Source organism: Oncorhynchus mykiss, chromosome 3, assembly GCF_013265735.2.
Source record: "Oncorhynchus mykiss isolate Arlee chromosome 3, USDA_OmykA_1.1, whole genome shotgun sequence".
NCBI classification, from domain to species: Eukaryota; Metazoa; Chordata; class Actinopteri; order Salmoniformes; family Salmonidae; genus Oncorhynchus; species Oncorhynchus mykiss.
In genome coordinates, this window is record NC_048567.1 from 21,648,491 (window position 1) to 21,670,510 (window position 22,020).

At 41.8% G+C, this 22,020-nt stretch overlaps 1 protein-coding gene across 1 annotated transcript in view; it reads left to right on the forward strand.

The window, feature by feature from the left end:
- The first annotated feature begins 950 nt into the window (after nucleotides 1-950).
- LOC100136306 (atrial natriuretic peptide receptor 1) overlaps nucleotides 951-22,020 on the forward strand; it is a 63,808-nt gene continuing 42,738 nt past the window's right edge. The window contains exons 1-2 of the mRNA XM_036971924.1: nucleotides 951-1,978; nucleotides 3,018-3,855. Coding sequence (XP_036827819.1) covers nucleotides 3,090-3,855 — 766 coding nt within the window. The 5' untranslated portion in view covers nucleotides 951-1,978; nucleotides 3,018-3,089. The remainder of the gene's footprint in view (nucleotides 1,979-3,017; nucleotides 3,856-22,020) is intronic.

The following is a 22,020-nucleotide window of genomic DNA, read 5'->3' on the forward strand; positions in this document are numbered from 1 at the left end:
ACCATTGCCTTCACATGTCACAAACAATTGAATCAGAAAAAAATATTCGCTCACTATATGAGTATGGTTACCTGCACACAATAATGACATTATTGTGGATAGTCAGAATAATATAACAGTTCGATTAAAACGTCAGGTTAATTAACCTATATGCTTTGCAAGAAGAACGATTTTCCCTAATAATCATATTACATGGACACATCTGAAATCAGGCTACCTGATGACACTGATAAATGCAGAAGATCGGCAATCAAAAGAAATGTTCTACCATTGTGACTATTTTTGGAAAGCATTTTTGATTCTGAGTTCGGGCATATAACGTTTGTTTGTGAAAACTACTAAACGCATACATTCAGTTGTTTCGAACTCATTTCAAAGAGGGAGGCTCTCTCTCTCTTCAGATCAAATACACAGCTGGAACGTCGGTGTTTAGGACAACATAATTCGAAAGATTGCTGGTGTTTTAATTGGTGTATGCTTACTTAGGTTTTGACTTTACGCCGATTAAGATAAACAGAGTAATGAGTTTAAATGACTATTGCATAATCTGCCTACTGCCATAATCAGTTCAATATAGAATTATTACTGTCCATGTAAACCTACTGTGTGTGTGTAACCTGATATACATGTTCAACCCCCGATATTTTATGAGAAAGATGCATGCACTCAACAACTGGTAACATTTCTCTCAACATAGACTGTTGGACATGCTTTTAAATACAGCTCCTCTGTGGTAGAATTATTTACCACTGTGCTAATTGCTTGAGAATAAATATTTGTATAGATCCACTCCTCATTTCTCGCATTCTGTGCTTCTACACCTGCATTGCTTGCTGTTTGGGGTTTTAGGCTGGGTTTCTGTACAGCACTTTGAGATATCAGCTGATGTATGAAGGGCTATATAAATACATTTGATTTGATTTGATTCTCTCTCCTTCCCTCCCGCTCCAGTGGAAACGAAAGCCTACCCCTGTGCATGAATGAGTAAGACGCCGCCACGAGGTGAACACACACACTTTCATACAAGCACATACACACTGTTCCAGCGCCAGGCAGTCAGTCTCTACTCCGACTGGCCAAAGCTGCCTCATATGGAATTTAGCCTCATATGGATAGCCTCAAGCTATCCAGCGTAACACTGAAATATACAGAGTACAAGGGATACTGGCATGAAACCAGACATACACACACAGACACAGGGATATGCAGCTGTGTGAGGAGCCGGACACACCCTCAGACCAGACGAAGGGAGGCAGAGTGTGTGTGTGCGTGTTTCTTTGACCTGTGGCTGTAGAGGATTTTCTTGGTGTGTGACGGCAGTTGTCATCTCTTGTTCTTTACCTGATGCCGTGGGATTTCCTGACCCTGGAGTTCAACAGCTGACCCATGCAGGCATAGAATCAGCTTCCCTGAGTTGTGGACCTGGAACACAGCTAAAGGTGCTGAGCAGTGCTGGTACTTTGCTAACCTTTCCCTGGAATATTTTCTAATTCAGGCAAAAAGTTATCATGCTACAACTATGAAACAACAGGCACATTTTCTGCAGAGATATGCTACTTTGTCTGACACAGCAAATAATCAAGGACTGTCTTTGCTTAGCCTAAAATAATTGAATCAGGAAAGCCAACGCCAACTTTGTCCAGTCTGTTTTCTTTGGTAATAAGAGGTGGGAGCTAGTACCTCTCAAATTACTGACTGTGGCTGTACATTCATTCTGTTGATTCTCCTATTTATTTTATTCTGTTTTCTTTGTGCGCACTAAAAGGAAAAACTTAATTGATGTTTTTTTTGGCCGATATCCCCTGCTTTCGTGAACCACGCGTTGCCTTTTCGCGGGTTTCGCTTACCCATCAGCTCCTCTGCCCACACACAGCTCGAGCCTCCCAGCTGATATTTCACCTCAGTCACTGACAGTCACAGATGCCAAGACGTCGGCATAAACCGGAGCTTGACATGGAGGGAGTAAACTCAATTTAAGGTAATTGTATTGTATTTAGGCAAACGTCAAATATGTTTTTGTAGCTGCAACACATTTTAATCCATGTTAAATTATATCGCCTACAGCCAGACAGCGCACCACATGTACTCCAAAATGACTTTTGAGTGTAACGTTAGGCTATGTTGTGAGAACAAATCTTTAGGTCTAATATAAGGCTAATAACGTTAGCTGGAAAACAAACAAACAGGTATACCCTCCTTATAACGTTTAAGGTTTTGTTATGTATACATTTAGACGTTCTAAATGTTTGTTATCTACTAGAAAAATCCTTTATCTGATTTCAGACATGAGTTTATCATAACCCTAAGCGCCCTATGACTCAATTGTTTTTGTTTTTGATAAAATACTTTATAAACTAGATGTAACGTTAGCCTATAGCTTCAAATTAATAAAAGTAATTGCCCTCAGACTGAACACTGCTCTATCTAGCCTACATGCATTTGAAAATGCCATGCAAAGCACTTTCGATTATTGCTCCATTGTTTAGGTATTTGTTGGTGTACCGGGCTTTGATGCCAAACAAATCTCAACGAGTGCAGTTAAACAATTAAATCACTGCATATCCTGTCAGGTGCAAGCTTAATGGTCTACCAGTTTGATAGAGGCAATTAACAACCATGTAGTTGTCTAGGAAAGTTCACCTTCACCATAACTTACTAAAGGGAGCTGTGACAAGTATTTCGTCACACACGTTGACATTCTTTGATGCATGGTTAATTATTCAGTTTATATTCTCAACTCCTGAGTATAAATCTGATTTGAGGGGACAGAACTGCCCAGTAACTCAGTAACTCCAGTCTGGTATAAGGGAGTCACCCTCTCATATATGTTCTATAACATGGTAGTGCAAAGGCCACTCAAACGTGACATGAAGAAAAATAGTTTGAGGGAATTCAGCTATAACGAAGAAAAACAGCTCTTTGAACAGAGTTGAACAGACATGAAGAGACTCCAAACTGAGCCTTTTGTGTGTGTCTGTGTGTGTGTGTGTCTGTCTGTGTGTGTGTGTGTACAATAGTCTCCCTATGTCTCCCTCTTAAGCTCAACAGGATAAATAATTCACAAGGACATAATTCAACAGCCTAACAGGATGAGGAGGCAGGGAGAGAAACTGTTGCTGGTTTTTCTTCTGCTGCTGGGTGCCTGTCTCCAGTGGGTCCAGTCTGGCAGGTCTTCCCGGCACCGTGATTCACATCGACGCCCCAGAGAGCACCGGGACCATCGGCAGCACCGGAACATCACGCTGGCCATCATCCTACCACAGAGAAACACTGCCTACCCCTGGGCCTGGCCCCGTGTGGGTCCGGCTCTGGAACGAGCCATTGACACCATCAACACTGACCCAGCGCTCCTCCCTGGCCACCACCTGGGTTACGTGTTTGAGAACAGCGAGAACGAGGAGGGCATCTGCTCTGAGTCCATCGCCCCACTCATGGCTGTTGACCTCAAGTTCGCCCACGACCCCTGGGCTTTCATTGGGCCGGGCTGTGACTACACCTCCTCCCCAGTGGGCCTCTTCACCACCCACTGGGACATCCCCATGGTAACGGCGGGCGCCCCAGCCGTGGGCTTCAACGGAATCAACATGTACCCGTCCATCACCAACACGGGCCCCACGCACAAGAAGCTGGGCAAGTTCGGCCTCCATATCTGCAAGCACTTTGAGTGGAAGGAGCAGGTGCTGCTCATGTTCAGTGACAACAAGAAGGACGACCGACCGTGCTACTTCGCTGTGGAGGGCCTCTACACAGAGCTGCACTTGAACAACATCACCTCGGTGGACCTGGTGTTTGAGGAAAACACTGGACCAGTCAACTACTCTGACCTGCTCCACAACATCAAGCAAGATGGCCGAGGTGGGTCCCCTATATTCACTACACTTTATTCACAGCTTTGTATACTACATATTGTGAGAGAAAATCTGTTAATGTTCAGTGGGTTGGCACGGTGTCTTTTCGTTTTAATTTCTGTCTGGAACTTATTTCATTATGGTTAGGCTTGTCAGCCTAAGAACAGCCTGAAAAGAACCTTATTGGAGCATGTTATTTATTCAGCCTAAGCCCTCATGACATAGATTTATTTGTTGACACAGCTGTACAAAACTGTATGTGCTTGTTTTCATATTTAAGATTGTGTGTGTGTATGTGTTTCACTTATTACCTGTGATATTTGATGGCTCCTGCCCTCTGAATGATTCTTAGCAGCAGGGCTTGTTAAGCGTGGATATTAGCTTTTGATCCTTGCTGCAGGGCATGGATGCCCTGGCAGCCTGAGCAAGAATTATGAGCTCAATCGATGCTGTGCAGATCAGACAACTCACTGCTGCAAATGGCCTGTCCTCAGGACAGACAGAGATAATAAGATCGGCGTCATTAGATGATACAGCAGTTTTATGAAACCCCTCAAATTGTTTTCACTGTATTTTGGTTCAGTTTACCCTTCTGCTGCCTTTGAGGAAATGGACACAGTGAGTACAAAGCAAATATAATTCATTGCTACTCCAATCTATCACTTTCTTTGCAAAGTCAAGTGAGTCAACAAATAGATAGATAAGCCTCTCGATTGGTTCTCTATGAGCTTCCCTCTCCAGTTCCCACACGGGTATAAAAACATCTCCAGAGAAGACATATATTAACAGAGGTCACGACCCTGCGACATTATAAGGGAGCTGCAGTCAACATATCAGATCTGTAGGTATTTCCTGCTAAACAGACTCTGTCATTGGGCTAATTACCCTGGCCCTTTGCTTTTTGTTGGTCTGCAGTTCATCATATCTAACCAGAGGTGAGCAAATTATGGACTTAGTCAAATTAGGGATTTGTTAAAAAAAAACAGAGGTAATCCATGTCCTGGAACAAGTACTAAATATGAGTATTTCTGTTCAACAAGAAAGCATGCGTGACTTACCATGTTTCTTTTTGTTTTCACACTGTGAACTTCGTTGTTTTGGTTACATGGATCCAAATGTGTACTTTATGGAGCGCCAGAAGACTGTTGTCTTTGGCTTATTCCAAATTCACAGGCATCATGGTGTGATTGATTATGGCTTTTAGTTAAGGTTTTCTAACTGAGATCTGGTAGAATGGCCACACTAAGCCATGCATTTTGATGGAGTGCAGTTGACCTGTGTGCGCAGAACTAATGAGTTGTTTTATGTATTTTAGGTTAAAGGGGCAATCTGCAGTTGCTACATCCATGTTTGGAATGATAAATTAATTGTATGTACCCATTGATTCTTGAAGAATATAACTTATAAATGCCTCATGAGCTTAGTCCAACTGCCATACCCCATCAGAACCCAAAATACAAGCTTGTTTTACTCCAGTGTTTGTAAACAAAGTAAATATAAACTGTATAGCTGCAAAACATGGTTAAATCTATTATTTTAATATCATGGATGGTCAGTCCTGGCATCCATAGCTCTGTCTATGATTTTGAAAGTGGTTACATTTCTCCAGGCCCATCCCTCAGATTTTTACCGAAACAGAGATTACTTTATTTTTTAAACTACTGATTCCCACTTTAAAGTGTCTATTTAGCATTAACAGTCGGGAAATGTTTGACCCAAAAACCTTCGTAGACATATGTTTTTTATTGCTCATACTGTCACGGTCTTCCTCCTCTTCATCTGAAGAGGAGAGGCGAGAAGGATCAGAGGACCAAAATGCGACGTGGTATGTGTTCATAGTGAATTTTAATAAAGAAAACACTGAACACTGCAACACTATACAAAAACAATAAACCAATGACGACCGTGAAGCTACAAATGAGACCTGTGCTGACACAAGCCACTAACATAGACAATCACCCACAAACAAACAGTGCAACCCAGGCTACCTAAGTATGATTCTCAATCAGAGACAACTAATGACACCTGCCTCTGATTGAGAACCATACTAGGCCGAAACATAGAAATCCCCAAATCATAGAAAATCAAACATAGACTGCCCAGCCAACTCACGCCCTGACCATACTAAATAAATACAAAACAAAGGAAATAAAGGTCAGAACGTGACACATACACCTGCCTGGGAAAAAGCCATCGTAGGGGATGCAATGTTTCATTAGATTGGGACCGGTGTAAAATATAAATAATCATTTGGTAAAAAGGCTGTTTCCTGAATATAACCTCTGCCATGGCCCAGTTAAGAATCAAAATAAACTAAACTCCCATTTATTTATCAGCAAATCTCCAATGCTTGAAACAGCCATTTGTACAACTCCATTTAAAAGAATATCCATGGACGATTTATAGTGGAAATATGACTTAAGAAAAGTAGCAAGTGGAACATTTGGGTTAGCCTACACAGTATATGAGAGTACAAAAATACTTCCTGATTATGTTCCTGATTGTAACTATATTCTGTCAGAGCACACAATCAGCAATTGATTTACATGTTGTTGTGGTGGTTGTCAGTTTGTTTCAGAACAGAAGATGGTTTGAGGATCAGACAGACTTGCTTTATATTCAGATTTTATGCATTGCTCTTCTCAGCTCAGAGACAAGTAATACCGCAACAACACCAACACCGATCTCACGCTATGGTTGGAGAGAGTGAGGGTCAGGAGTGCTCAATGTGCAAAAAAAAAAATGTGTGTGTGGTGCGAAACGATATTGTAACAGCCTCCCCAGCCCACCGTAACACATAGACACACATCTGTCACACTCACCAGCAGTGCTGTGACCTTTTCCTCAGCACTCATCAAGAGAGAGGAAGCCTTTCACAATATGTTCCCCCACCTCACCACCCCCTGCCGCCATCCCTAGGGAGCAATAAATAAATACGCACACCATTATGATGAGGAAATGACACCAGAGACGGTTTGCGTGCTGCAGGGACCTCAGTCTGTTGTTTGGGTGCATTCATTGTCTCAACAACTGTTGCTTCACCCAATTGCCCCTTTTACTGAAAAAGAACATGGCTTGTATTGTTTTGGACTGGTTTCATTATTGCTTCAGGGGCCTTAACAATAATCCAGGAGAAAAGACTGAAAGTGTGGTCTCTCATATCTCCTTGTGTGTGTGTGTGTGTGTGTGTGTCTACACCCAAAAATGAAAATGTCTTAGATTTTCCACAGACCTTTAAAGTGGTCTCCTCATGTGGTTTAAGCATTGTTGTGGTTTTAGGGATAGGTCGAGGTCTCAACTTTCTGTTGTGAGTTAGAATACTAGAATATACAAGGTGCAATTTCAAAATATGGTTGTGGATCAGCAGTTTTTCTCTTGTTTTGTTAGTAGGGTAGTACATAATATTCAGAGGTGGAAATTTTCCGTGGGATGTATTGGGAATATATGGGAATTAACGATAATAATATAAATACCATTTAAATGTAGATGTTTTTTGCATTGGATATATTTACCATATCATATGGAGACAGAAACATAAACATTTTACCTTATCATAAGTAGACATAATTGCAAATGATTGAATCCTTCAAATAGAAATAAAAAAAACAATTTAGTTACGTATTGAACTTTAATTAAATGAGTTGACTATTCTGTAAAATGATAGTCTAGAAACTAAAGCTTTGGTTGTCTTCCTCTCAGGCTTCTGTGTCTTCTCCCTGGACCACCTCAATGTTCACCTCTTGAACATCAGACTCTGAGGCCTCATCTTCACTGTCACTTTCCAACCTTGTTCAGGATGGCTCGTTGTCAGGCTCAAAAAGCCTCACATTTGCCCGGATGGCCACCAATTTTTCAACCCTTGTATTGGTCCGCCTATTGCGTGCTTTTGGTGTGTGTGTTCCCAAACAAGGACCAGTTGCGTTCTGAGGTGGCTGATGTTGGTGGGATTTGGAGGATGATTAAGGCAACAAAGTCCCTTCCACCAGGTGGCTGATGAGATATGTTGGCACGACTGCCATATTGCATCTCCATCCCAAAGCCCTTGCTTGGAAGTGTACTTCGCCAGACCTCCAAGAACCTTGCCCTCATCCAGGCCAAGGTGGCGAGAGACAGTAGTGATGACACCATAGGCCTTGTTGATCTCTGCACCAGACAGGATGCTCTTGCCAGCATACTTGGGGTCCAACATGCACGCTGTGGCATGTATGGGCTTCAGGCAGAAGTCTTCACGCTTTTTGATGTATTTCAGAACTGCAGTTTCCTCTGCTTGGAGCAACAGTAAAGTGGGCAGGGCAGTACGGATTTTTTCTTCTCTTACATCTGCAAGCAGAGTCTGAACATCAGACAGGATGGCATTGTCTCCCTCAATCCGTGCAATGGCTACTGCTATAGGTTTCAGGAGTTTCAGGCTGCTTACCACTTTCTCCCAAAGTGCATCATCCAGGAGGATCCTCTTGATGGGGCTGTCCATATCGGCAGACTGTGATATGGCCATTTCTTGGAGAGACTTCTTGTCCTCCAGGAGACTGTCAAACATGATGACAACACCACCCCAATAGGTGTTGCCCGGCAGCTTCAATGTGGTGTTCTTATTCTTCTCACTTTGCTTGGTGAGGTAGATTGTTGCTATAACTTCATGACCCTTCACATACCTAACCATTTCATTGGCTCTCTTGTAGAGTGTATTCATTGTTTTCAGTGCCATGATGTCCTTGAGGAGCAGATTCAATGCATGAGCAGCACAGCCAATGGGTGTGATGTTAGGGTAGGACTCCTCCACTTTAGACCAAGCAGCCTTCATGTTCACAGCATTCTGTCACCAGTGCATTCTGTCAAATACCTTCTGTGGTCCAAGGTCATTGATGACTGCCTTCAGCTCATCTGCAATGTAGAGACCCGTGTGTCTGTTGTCCCTTGTGTTTGTGCTCTTGTAGAATACTGGTTGAGGGGTGGAGATGATGTAGTTAATTATTCCTTGCCCACGAACATTCAACCACCCATCAGAGATGATTGCAATACAGTCTGCTTTCTCTATGATTTGCTTGACCTTCACTTGAGCTCTGTTGAACTCTGCATCCAGCAAATGAGAAGATAAAGCATGTCTGGTTGGAGGGGTGTGTGCTGGGCGAAGAACATTCAGATATCTCTTCCAATACACATTTCCTGTGAGCATCAGAGGTGAACCAGTTGCGTACACAGCTCGAGCAAGACATTCATCAGCATTTCTCTGACTATGTTCTTCCATTGAGTCAAAAATACTTCTGATTCCAGGAGGACCATGAGCTGTTGCTATGGATAAGGTGTCTGATTCATCATTTTCACCTCGAATAGAAGTAGAGGGACTTTTGTCAGAGGTTGCTTGTTGTGAACGCTGAGGGAACTTTATGCACTTGGCCAGATGATTCTGCATCTTCGTTGCATTCTTCTCATATGATTTGGCACAGTATTTGAAAATGTTCACAGCTTTTCATTCTACGTTAGCTGCAGTGAAATGTCTCCACACATTTTCCCGTAAAGATTAGAAAAAAATGAGTAAAACAAACAAAAATAGTTAAGCAGTTAGATTAAACAACTCCTTTGTAAGATACATGTTTTAAAATGAAACATACAGTGCCTTGCGAAAGTATTCGGCCCCCTTGAACTTTGCCACCTTTTGCCACATTTCAGGCTTCAAACATAAAGATATAAAACTGTATTTTTTTGTGAAGAATCAACAACAAGTGGGACACAATCATGAAGTGGAACGACATTTATTGGATATTTCAAACTTTTTTAACAAATCAAAAACTGAAAAATTGGGCGTGCAAAATTATTCAGCCCCCTTCAGTTTAATACTTTGTAGCGCCACCTTTTGCTGCGATTACAGCTGTAAGTCGCTTGGGGTATGTCTCTATCAGTTTTGCACATCGAGAGACTGAAATGTTTTCCCATTCCTCCTTGCAAAACAGCTTGAGCTCAGTGAGGTTGGATGGAGAGCATTTGTGAACAGCAGTTTTCAGTTCTTTCCACAGATTCTCGATTGGATTCAGGTCTGGACTTTGACTTGGCCATTCTAATACCTGGATATGTTTATTTTTGAACCATTCCATTGTAGATTTTGCTTTATGTTTTGGATCATTGTCTTGTTGGAAGACAAATCTCCGTCCCAGTCTCAGGACTTTTGCAGACTCCATCATGTTTTCTTCCAGAATGGTCCTGTATTTGGCTCCATCCATCTTCCCATCAATTTTAACCATCTTCCCTGTCCCTGCAGAAGAAAAGCAGGCCCAAACCATGATGCTGCCACCACCATGTTTGACAGTAGGGATGGGGTGTTCAGGGTGATGAGCTGTGTTGCTTTTACGCCAAACAAAACGTTTTGCATTGTTGCCCAAAAGTTCAATTTTGGTTTCATCTGACCAGAGCACCTTCTTCCACATGTTTGGTGTGTCTCCCAGGTGGCTTGTGGCAAACTTTAAACGACACTTTTTATGGATATCTTTAAGAAATGGCTTTCTTCTTGCCACTCTTCCATAAAGGCCAGATTTGTGCAATATACGACTGATTGTTGTCCTATGGACAGAGTCTCCCACCTCAGCTGTAGATCTCTGCAGTTCATCCAGAGTGACCATGGGCCTCTTGGCTGCATCTCTGATCAGTCTTCTCCTTGTATGAGCTGAACGTTTAGAGGGACGGCCAGGTCTTGGTAGATTTGCAGTGGTCTGATACTCCTTCCATTTCAATATTATCGCTTGCACAGTGCTCCTTGGGATGTTTAAAGCTTGGGAAATCTTTTTGTATCCAAATCCGGCTTTAAACTTCTTCACAACAGTATCTCGGACCTGCCTGGTGTGTTCCTTGTTCTTCATGATGCTCTCTGCGCTTTTAACGGACCTCTGAGACTATCACAGTGCAGGTGCATTTATACGGAGACTTGATTACACACAGGTGGATTGTATTTATCATCATTAGTCATTTAGGTCAACATTGGATCATTCAGAGATCCTCACTGAACTTCTGGAGAGAGTTTGCTGCACTGAAAGTAAAGGGGCTGAATAATATTGCACGCCCAATTTTTCAGTTTTTGATTTGTTAAAAAAGTTTGAAATATCCAATAAATGCCGTTCCACTTCATGATTGTGTCCCACTTGTTGTTGATTCTTCACAAAAAAATACAGTTTTATATCTTTATGTTTGAAGCCTGAAATGTGGCAAAAGGTCGCAAAGTTCAAGGGGGCCGAATACTTTCGCAAGGCACTGTATATGTAAACAGGTGAATTAACACTCCTCAATTTGCAAGCTAAAACACACATGTTAGCAAAAACTAACTAGCAGAAATTGTTAACAAGTTAGAAATGATTTAAACACACTTTGCTGTAGGATACTATTCACTAGTTAACAAAAAAAGAATGTATGTCATATAAAATATATTCACCCCACCCAGTATTGTAATCAAAACTTACCAGAAAGCATGTAGTCCTTGGCTTAGACAGTGTAGTAGTGTGGGCTCAATAGCATCTCATTATTGTGCAGGATCTTGAGAATCAGCTGTACATGTGATGGAAGAATGCACTGTGCATGCAGAGGGTTGCAATTCCATTGAATTGGGGATAGTTTAACAAAAATATGCCACAAGACCTAGAATTGCCTTGTCTATCCCACAAAAAAGGTTTACTGTTATAAGCTAACTTTTTTGATGAATTTAATCTAAATTCCCCAAATTCCAGGGCTCCCATGGAACATTTCCAGAAATGTACCGAAAAGTTTCCGACCCTTTGCAACCCTATTTGTCCGTCACTGATAGTCAGTCAATTAGCCCATGTCAACTAAAGTTATTTTAGATTGCTAAATTAGTTTAGCGGCGAGCTATCTCAACTTGTTACATATGGATGTGGGTGTGCAGACCCGTGAGCAACCGGCGACCCCTCATGAGGAGTTGTTGTTTTTGTATAACAAAAACAATATTTTGAAAACGAAAACCTGAAAATAGGGAAAACAAAATGGGCAAAAAAATTAAATAAAACTGATTTTATAGGATCACTACAAATGTGCTCGGAAAGCCCATTTGCTGATTGAGCACTTTGATCCCTTGTTTCAGCTCCTTTCAAAATAGGATCCTTACCAACCTACCACTGCTGCACTGCAGGGAGCAGGATGGAGATGGTGGTGTATTGAATATTGATCAAGTTTAGGGGTTTAAATAACTCAACGTTGGTAACTCATCATATAACTTGCAGAAGAGCTAAGCCCGATGGACTGGGTGGGTGTACATGGTGTGTGAAATTTAATAAGGGGCCATTTGCTGAAATGTCAACAACAACAAAACATTTGCCTTTTGTTTCACCCAAGTCCTTTCATGAGCACAGCATTTATCAGATGCAATAACCATGACCATAATTACAATAATTGATCATGATGTTTTTATGAGATAATCTCATAAAGAAAGGAAGAGTTGAATCTTGTGAAGGATTCAGTCCACTGTTCATACATATTTTATGAGTGGATTCACACAGTTGACTGCACTTCTTGTCAATTATTTTGGTGTTAATTCCTTAAAATGAACCTGTAAATGTTATTTCCTGTCAGAAAAAGTTTTTCTGGGAATAACAAATCGCTGTCTCTGTATTAGTAGTGTAACAGTGTAGCTTCCGTTCCTCTGCTTATCCCAACCTGGGCTCGAACCAGGGACCCTATGAACACATCGACAACTGTCACCAAGGAAGCATCGTTACCTATCGCTCCACAAAAGCCGTGGGCCCTTGCAGGACAAGCAAAACAACTACTTCAAGGTTTCAGAGCTCGTAGCGTCACTAATTAAACGCCATTTCACATAGGCTATAGTAGGAGTAGTTCTCCTCTGAAGAGGTAAGCCTACATAGACTAATCAATAACTGAATGCTGTGTGTGGAAGGAGCAGCGTTTATTTCAGGACAGCTCTGTTTGGTTAGCTGTTTTTAACATCTGGAGTAGTAATCCTCCCCACATTGTGTGTGTGTGTGTGTGTGTGTGTGTGTCTGCCGTCGCTATTAAGCAACCCAATTGACTGCACACAAAAAGAGCAACAGCCAAAAACATTTGGCAAAGTCTGCATTTTTTATCTACTTTGATGAAATGGTTGGACAGAACACAAGAAATGTATCAATGCCGTAACCTTTTTTCACAATATTTTGTATTATGAAAGACCAGATTGGTTCTTGTTTAATTTCAATCAGTTAATTACACAAGCCATGGAATCATGTGAATGGGGCGTTTATCAACCTACAGTTGAAGTCAGAAGTTTACATACCCCTTAGCCAAATACATTTAAACTCAGTTTTTCACAATTCCTGACATTTAATCCTTGTAAAACTTCCCTGTTTTAGGCCAGTTAGGATCACCACTTTATTTTAAGAATGTGAAATGTCAAAATAATAGTAGAGAGAATGAATTATTTCAGCTTTTCTTTCTTTCATCACATTCCCAGTGGGTCAGAAGTTTACATACACTCAATTAGTATTTGGTAGCATTGCCTATAAATTGTTTAACTTGGGTCAAACGTTTCGGGTAGCCTTCCACAAGCTTCCCACAATAATTTGGGTGAATTTTGGCCCATTCCTCCTGACAGAGCTGGTGTAACTGAGCCACGTTTGTAGGCCTCCTTGCTCACACACGCTTTTTCAGTTCTGCCCACACATTTTCATATAGGATTGAGGTCAGAGCGTTGTGATGGGTACTCCAATATCTTGACTTTGTTGTCCTTAAGCCATTTTGCCACAACTTTGGAAGTATGCTTGGGGTCATTGTCCATTTGGAAGACACATTTGCGACCAAGCTTTTAACTTCCTGACTGATGTCTTGAGATGATGCTTCAATATATCCACATAATTTTCCTTTCTCATGATGCCATTTATTTTGTGAAGTGCACCAGTCCTTCCTACAGCAAAGCACCCCCACAACATGATGCTGCCACCCGCGTGCTTCACGGTTGGGATGGTGTTCTTCGGCTTGCAAGCTTCCCCCTTTTTCCTCCACACATAACAATGGTTATTATTGCCAAACAGTTCTATTTTTAATTAATCAGACAAGAGGACATTTACGATTTGTCCCCATGTGCAGTTGCAAACCGTAATCTGGCTTTTTTATGGCGGTTTTGGAGCAGTGGCTTCTTCCTTGCAGAGCGGCCTTTCAGGTTATGTCGATATAGGACTCGTTTTACTGTGGATATAGATACTTTTGTACCTGTTTCCTCCAGCATCTTCACAATGTCCTTGTTGTTGTTCTGGGATTGATTTGCACTTTTCACACCAAAGTACGTTCATCTTGAGGAGACAGAACGCGTCTCCTTTCTGAGCGGTATGACGGCTGCGTGGTCTGATGGTGTTTATACTTGCGTACTATTGTTTGTACTAATGAACGTGGTACCTTCAGGCATTTGGAAATTGCTCTCAAGGATGAAGCAGACTTGTGGAGGTCCACAATTTTTTTTCTGTGATTTCCCATGATGTCAAGCAAAGAGGCACTGTGTTTGAAGGTGGGCCTTGAAATACATCCACAGGTACACCTCCAATTGACTCAAATGATGTCAATTAGCCTATCAGACGCTTCTAAAGCTATGACATAATTTCTGGAATTTTCTAAGCTGTTTAAAGTCACAGTAAACTTCTGACCTACTGGAATTGTGATACAGTGAATTGTAAGTGAAATAATCTGTCTGTAAACAATTGTTGGAAATATTACTTGTGTCATACACAAAGTAGATGTCCTAACCGACTTTCCAAACGAGCGGTTGAAAAAACAGTTTTAATGACTCCAACCTAAGTGTATGTAAACTTCCGACTTTAACTGTATATTCACACACATTCCTGACCTGAATTTAACATTTCTGGGGTGACTTAGAAAAAGTGTGAAAGTGATTTTTCATTTGGACTTTGATGTTAGCAAATATATCACTTAAATGTATCACTAAAATGATGGACCCATGTGGACACAGCTCTCCTCTTGCCACCCCCTCTCTTCTCCACCTTCATTTTGCCCTTCTCTTTGCTCTCCTCACCCCCACCCTCACCTTGGTATGCTAATCAGTTATATTTTGGAACGGGCTGTTTTAATCAAGGATGGTGTAGCTTCACAGGTGGTTCAGTATCAGCCATACAGTAAAGATAATCACTTCCAAAGAAAGACGTTAAAAAAGTTATTTTCCTTCTCACTACACACACCCACATGCCCAGTGATTACATAACTTCTATAAGTTAGTGAGAGTACAGTATGCGAGTAGAAAAGCTATACACTGCATATCCAAAAGCAACGCTTGGGTTGTTAATCATTAGTTGAGGAAATGTACAGCACCCAATTGCTTGACGAGATAGGAGCACTCAATTCATCCCAATGGGATTACCTGTCTATAAAGAAATGTCTATACACAGTTAAGAACATCACACTACTTGCGAAAGGGAGGGGGTGATTTTTCAATTACCTTTCATGGTGGCAGATCTTTGTAGAGATTGTAGAAAATGTTGATGAGCGAGAGAGTTTTGGCAGTTGAGCTTGTTATCCCAGTGTTAAGAGGGACCTGTAACTCTGTGGGGTTGTTGACATCACCCTTGCCTCGACATGACCCCTTCACCCCATAGCTTGGACTTCCCAAAAGGGGTGACGCATGACCCTGGAGCTTCCATCTCTTCTAGCTCGCCTCCTCCTGTCGCTATGGTTGCTGAGACAGAAGGTGGCCATGCTGAACTAAACTACCCACAAGGCGTACCCAGCCTTGCCTTTCCCTTTCCTCCCCCTCAGCCCCCTCGGCCCAGTCCATCTGGCATTAGTTAAAAATTAATATCCTGGAATCCTGGAGAGGCAAGGAGAAGGAGGGGAGTCAGACATGTAGGCCTATAAGTTTGCCTTCGAGCCTGGGGGAGATGGTAGTGGTGATGGTTGTGGTTGGTTTTAGATTTGTTGGTTTGCATGATTACACACAGATGAGTCAACACACACATTTAGTTATCTTCGTGAGGCCTGCTGTTCATCACAGGTGGAGTCTGGAGTCCTGGGAGGGATGGAGGCTGCTTCTGCCGTAATGGTTCAGCTTTGAACGCACTCCCATCCTAGTTTAACATCTAACAAAGCTTTTTATAGTTAGACATTGTATAATTGGATGTTTTCTGTATTATGTTGTATTATGTTGGATGTACACTCTTGAAATTAAGGTGCTATCTAGAACCTAAAAGCGTTCTTCTGTTGTCCCAATAGAATAACCTTTTGAAGAACCCTTTTGGTTCCAGGTAGAATATCTTTGAAACCAGAAAGGTTTCTATATGGAACCAAGAAAAGGTTATCCTATGGGGACAGCCAAATAACCCTTTTGGAACCCTTTTTCTAAGAGTGTTTAGAAAATAAATGCTCTAAACTAGACACTGGATTGTAGTTTAGTCATGGCTGGTAGTTCCATGCCTGGGACAAATCCACAGACTTCTCTACCACATTTTGGGACGATTAACTCCCATGGTGTCTAGCATGAACACACGCACACACACACACGCACATGCACGCAGACTCTCTGAGTACATCTCCTGCTGAGGAAAATCATGATGTCAGAACTTGATGTGTCATAAAAAACAACACAACCTTCAACATTTGTTCTTAGAGAGATATAGCACAGGACTAAATTCAAGACTCTTGTTTCTCTCAATTAGCATAGAGCATTTTACATTTTGAAAGCTGACCCTGTTTAGACTGTCTTCCACCATTTTCAGCACTCACAATTCATTTAGAGAGTACAGTAGTTTACCTCGATGTTGAAATGTTAGGGATAAGGCCTGTTATCATCTTAGGATGGAATCAAGGAAATGTTTGTGAAGTCTTGTACCAATTTTAAATAGTTGTCGTGGTCAGAGCCTTTTATATAAGGAGTCTTTATGGTAGGGTAAACCTAATGGTTTGTACACACTATGATGGAAATATTGAACTGAGGCAAGGTTCCCCCACAGACAGAAATGAGCAAAATTATTATAAAACCAATAGTCTGTGGGACTCAATGTTCCGAGTAACTTTAATTCAAAGCTCTGGTGTGGCCTCTTGTACCATCTCATCTTTGATCTGAAAGTCAGTTCCACTGTTGAATTGACCATGTCTTTTCTCCCTGGTGCATTTCCCAAGGTCCTGTTTGTGTTGTTTGTTTGTGTCAGTATACAGTGCCTTGCGAAAGTACTCGGCCCCCTTGAACTTTGCGACCTTTTGCCACATTTCAGGCTTCAAACATAAAGATATAAAACTGTCTTTTTTTGTGAAGAATCAACAACAAGTGGGACACAATCATGAAGTGGAACAACATTTATTGGATATTTCAAACTTTTTTAACAAATCAAAAACTGAAAAATTGGGCGTGCAAAATTATTCAGCCCCCTTCAGTTAATACTTTGTAGCGCCACCTTTTGCTGCGATTACAGCTGTAATTTGCTTGGGGTATGTCTCTATCAGTTTTGCACACCGAGAGACTGAATTTTTTTCCCATTCCTCCTTGCAAAACAGCTCGAGCTCAGTGAGGTTGGATGGAGAGCATTTGTGAACAGCAGTTTTCAGTTCTTTCCACAGATTCTCGATTGGATTCAGGTCTGGACTTTGACTTGGCCATTCTAACACCTGGATATGTTTATTTTTGAACCATTCCATTGTAGATTTTGCTTTATGTTTTGGATCATTGTCTTGTTGGAAGACAAATCTCCGTCCCAGTCTCAGGTATTTTGCAGACTCCATCAGGTTTTCTTCCAGAATGGTCCTGTATTTGGCTCCATCCATCTTCCCATCAATTTTAACCATCTTCCCTGTCCCTGCTGAAGAAAAGCAGGGCCAAACCATGATGCTGCCACCACCATGTTTGACAGTGGGGATGGTGTGTTCAGCTGTGTTGCTTTTACGCCAAACATAACGTTTTGCATTGTTGCCAAAAAGTTCAATTTTGGTTTCATCTGACCAGAGCACCTTCTTCCACATGTTTGGTGTGTCTCCCAGGTGGCTTGTGGCAAACTTTAAACAACACTTTTTATGGATATCTTTAAGAAATGGCTTTCTTCTTGCCACTCTTCCATAAAGGCCAGATTTGTGCAATATACGACTGATTGTTGTCCTATGGACAGAGTCTCCCACCTCAGCTGTAGATCTCTGCAGTTCATCCAGAGTGATCATGGGCCTCTTGGCTGCATCTCTGATCAGTCTTCTCCTTGTATGAGCTGAAAGTTTAGAGGGACGGCCAGGTCTTGGTAGATTTGCAGTGGTCTGATACTCCTTCCATTTCAATATTATCGCTTGCACAGTGCTCCTTGGGATGTTTAAAGCTTGGGAAATATTTTGTATCCAAATCCGGCTTTAAACTTCTTCACAACAGTATCTCGGACCTGCCTGGTGTGTTCCTTGTTCTTCATGATGCTCTCTGCGCTTTTAACGGACCTCTGAGACTATCACAGTGCAGGTGCATTTATACGGAGACTTGATTACACACAGGTGGATTGTATTTATCATCATTAGTCATTTAGGTCAACATTGGATCATTCAGAGATCATCACTGAACTTCTGGAGAGAGTTTGCTGCACTGAATGTAAAGGGGCTGAATAATTTTGCACGCCCAATTTTTCAGTTTTTGTTTTGTTAAAAAAGTTTGAAATATCCAATAAATGTCGTTCCACTTCATGATTGTGTCCCACTTGTTGTTGATTCTTCACAAAAAAATACAGTTTTATATCTTTATGTTTGAAGCCTGAAATGTGGCAAAAGGTCGCAAAGTTCAAGGGGGCCGAATACTTTCGCAAGGCACTGTATATCCATCTAAAGCTTTTGAAATTGTCTTTTGAGTCATCAGATAAACAATACCATATTTCTGGTCAGATCCCTGCAGGCCTAAGCTGCGATACAAGAGGCTCTTGCTGATTTCATCCCACCTTTCAAGAAAGCTGTATTGGGTTTATTTCGTGTGCTGTGGCTATGATGGCAAGTGAAGAAAAACAGAAATTCATTATGAATGGGTTGATAGTAGCCACAGTCTAACAGAAGTATAATATCTCAATAGTGTTCACTTATAGATATCACACTGGGCACAAGTGTTGCTCAAAGTATTTTGATTTACATTTGATTGGATTGTCAACTAACAAGAAATGAACCAAAATTTGAACAATGTCATTGGATTTGGGTGAAAAATTGGGTGAAAAAAAGACAAACATTCCCAAAATACTGTTAAGTTGATGACTTTTTGCAAAGTTGTTTGTTGAAATGACGTGAAAACAACGTTGATTCAACCAGTTTTTGTCCAGTGGGATGGTGACTGCATGGACACATAGAGCGGTCGCTTGGAGTGAAGTACACAGTGACATACTGGTACTTACTGGTACATACTGTTACATGATTCTCATTTAATGTGCCAGCTTCAGGTGCCCATACACTGGTCTTCCTGCTTTCATCCAAAGATCCCAATAGGTATGCCAAGCAGTAATGTTTCTAAGTAATATTCCGCGTAAAAATATTAATTGGGATTCACTTCCACTGTCTGCATATTGCAATTTGTAATTGTAATGCAATTAGATAATGTAATGGTTAATCAAGAACCAGGGAAGTCTGCTGTCTTGACTGCGGAATTGTCGTGTGTTCAGGAGGAAGTTGACAGGTCCTACATCACAGTAATTCAAAGACTTAATCAAGTGTCTTTGTTTCTCTGGAATGTTTTGGGAGATTACACTGACACAGAGGGATTGATTATGTTATCACTCACCAATTTCTAGGAAAGGAAGAAGTTGTGTGTGGTTGTGAGAGACAGAGTAAAGAGGGCTACAGAATTCAAAGCGGCAAACAGACATCTATGTCTCGATAACAGCCAATTAAAGTTTGTAAATAAAACATTTTCAAAAATTTGTAAATATATAATATATTCCTTTCATCACCCTCCCTCTCCTTCTAACACCCCCCTTATCTCTCAATGTCACCTTCTGCTAACCTTCTGTGAAGGTAAACAAATCAGACAGGATGGTGCGGTGACGTGTGACAGACATTCTATTTGCTATCTCCGCCTCACTCTTGCTCTCACCCAGTCGTCATGGTATGAGCTGGCTGTCCACAGTGAAACCACTACACCATCAGTTCTTCCTGAGGTTGGAAGTTCAAAGGAAGTGTCAGATTGCCTGAAGATGAGAGTGGAAGTGTGTGTGACTGTGCACTTATCAGGCATCAAATCAAATCAAATCAAATTTTATTTGTCACATACACATGGTTAGCAGATGTTAATGCGAGTGTAGCGAAATGCTTGTGCTTCTAGTTCCGACAATGCAGTAATAACAAGTAATCTAACTAACAATTCCAAAGCATGAAAGGTATGTTAAGTCACATTGTTTGCTCCGCCCGGTGCCGGGATCAGGGGTCAGGCCTGGGCTTTACCCCCTTGTACCGCTCTACACTCCTCTAGCCGTTATGCTATCCTGGTTTATTTCCATCCACTCATGTTGTCAACAGCTTGCCTTGCACCAAGTGTTATATATCTTGGTGCCACTAAAAGTTGAGTGTGGCGCCATTGTTTGGAGGGGATCCGGATGAGGATGGAGCCTCACCAGGAGGAGGGCACTTAGACCCTCCTTATACCTTTGTAAGTCTCCTGAGCCCAGGGCGACCCGGGAGATCCCTTTTAGTCTCCTTAGGTTTGTTGGTTTGGTTCCACTGCTCACTTCCTGACCAGGGCCATTAAACCCTGAAACAATAGAGCCGCCAGGACAGGAAGTGCGTGCTACAGGAATGTCATCACGCCCCTGGAGACTTCCTGTGCCACTCTTCCACGCCACACGGTGCCAGACCAGACCACAATAAACTAGATAAGACCAGGGACGGACTAGGAATGAAAAATGGCCATGGACTTTTTGACTCAGACCAGCCCACCAAAACCCCCCCAGTGATACGCCACACTTTATGTAAACAAGATTACTGAACAATATTTATAACAAGAATTTTAGTAAAATATATGTAAAACAGAATAAGGGGAGCGTGTTGCTCTTAGGAGAAGGCTGGCTAGAAGGAGCACATATTGGCAGCAAGGTGGCAAGAATCTCTGGAACCATCTGACCAGTAAAATAAATAATACAGGAAGAAATTTGTTGGTGAAAAGACTGGTGAGTAGGCAAGTCATAGAATAAAATTAAAATAAACATATTTCCTACCTCCTTAAATGAGCAATTTCTGCAGCAGCTTACTTCTCTCATCAATGCCATCTATAACCAGGTTTCTGTCCAGGGCCATTAAAACATCTCGCTCAGTAGCCATGAGCATAAAAGCCTCCAGGTGCTGTTGAGATAGATTGCTCCTGAGCCTTCTCTTGATGAATTTCAGAGTAGAGAAGCTCCGCTCACAAGCTACCTGGGTTAGTGACAGGGTAAGTAGGAACTTGTAAGCAAGACCCTGGATGTGGTATGCATCGTCAATAAGTTGTATTGACTAAGAATACGGTAGCAACACACTGGACAGTCCTTGCAAGATGAACAGCTCTTGTTCACCATCTCCATTTCTTTCAGGTCCATGATCCTCCATAGTCCTGATTGTGTATTCTTCAAATTCCGATTGTTTTAACCTAGTCCACTGTTCTGCCAGACTAATGAACTCACTCTGTAAATTGGCCACCGTTGCTCTGCTGTCAAATTTTATCAAACATTTGCTTAGTTCTTGAAGGGCTATCTGTGGAAGGCCACTGGCACTGGATGTTAGCTGACTAAAGTTTTTAGAGTCCAGAAGAGCCATGTTGGCATACACAGTGCCATTACTAAGAAATCGCAGATGGACACCAATCCTGTATGCACTCTCTGCCCCAATAAATGTCTCATATTGTGTCATCTCTCCAGGCACGGTTTTCTTATTTCGAGCCCTTTTCGTTGGCAGAGGGGTCTCTAACTCCAGCTCTGTTTCCTCATCCTGTTTCTGCGACTTCCTGTTTGCCCACTGAACAAATGTGTCTGCAGCTGCCTTGACTTTTTCAAAATCTCTTGCCATTCCTTTCAGCTGCTCCTCTGTAGACACAACCATACTATCAGGACACCAGGTGAGACCCAAATGCAGACACAGGAGGCAGATGGTTGAGAGTTCATAAACCAGGTCAGTCCAAACAGTACCAGGCAATAGGCAGGCTCGAGGTCAGGGGCAGGCAGAGTGGTCAGGCAGGAGGGCTCAGAGTGAGGACAGGCAAGGGTCAAAACCAGGAGGGCGA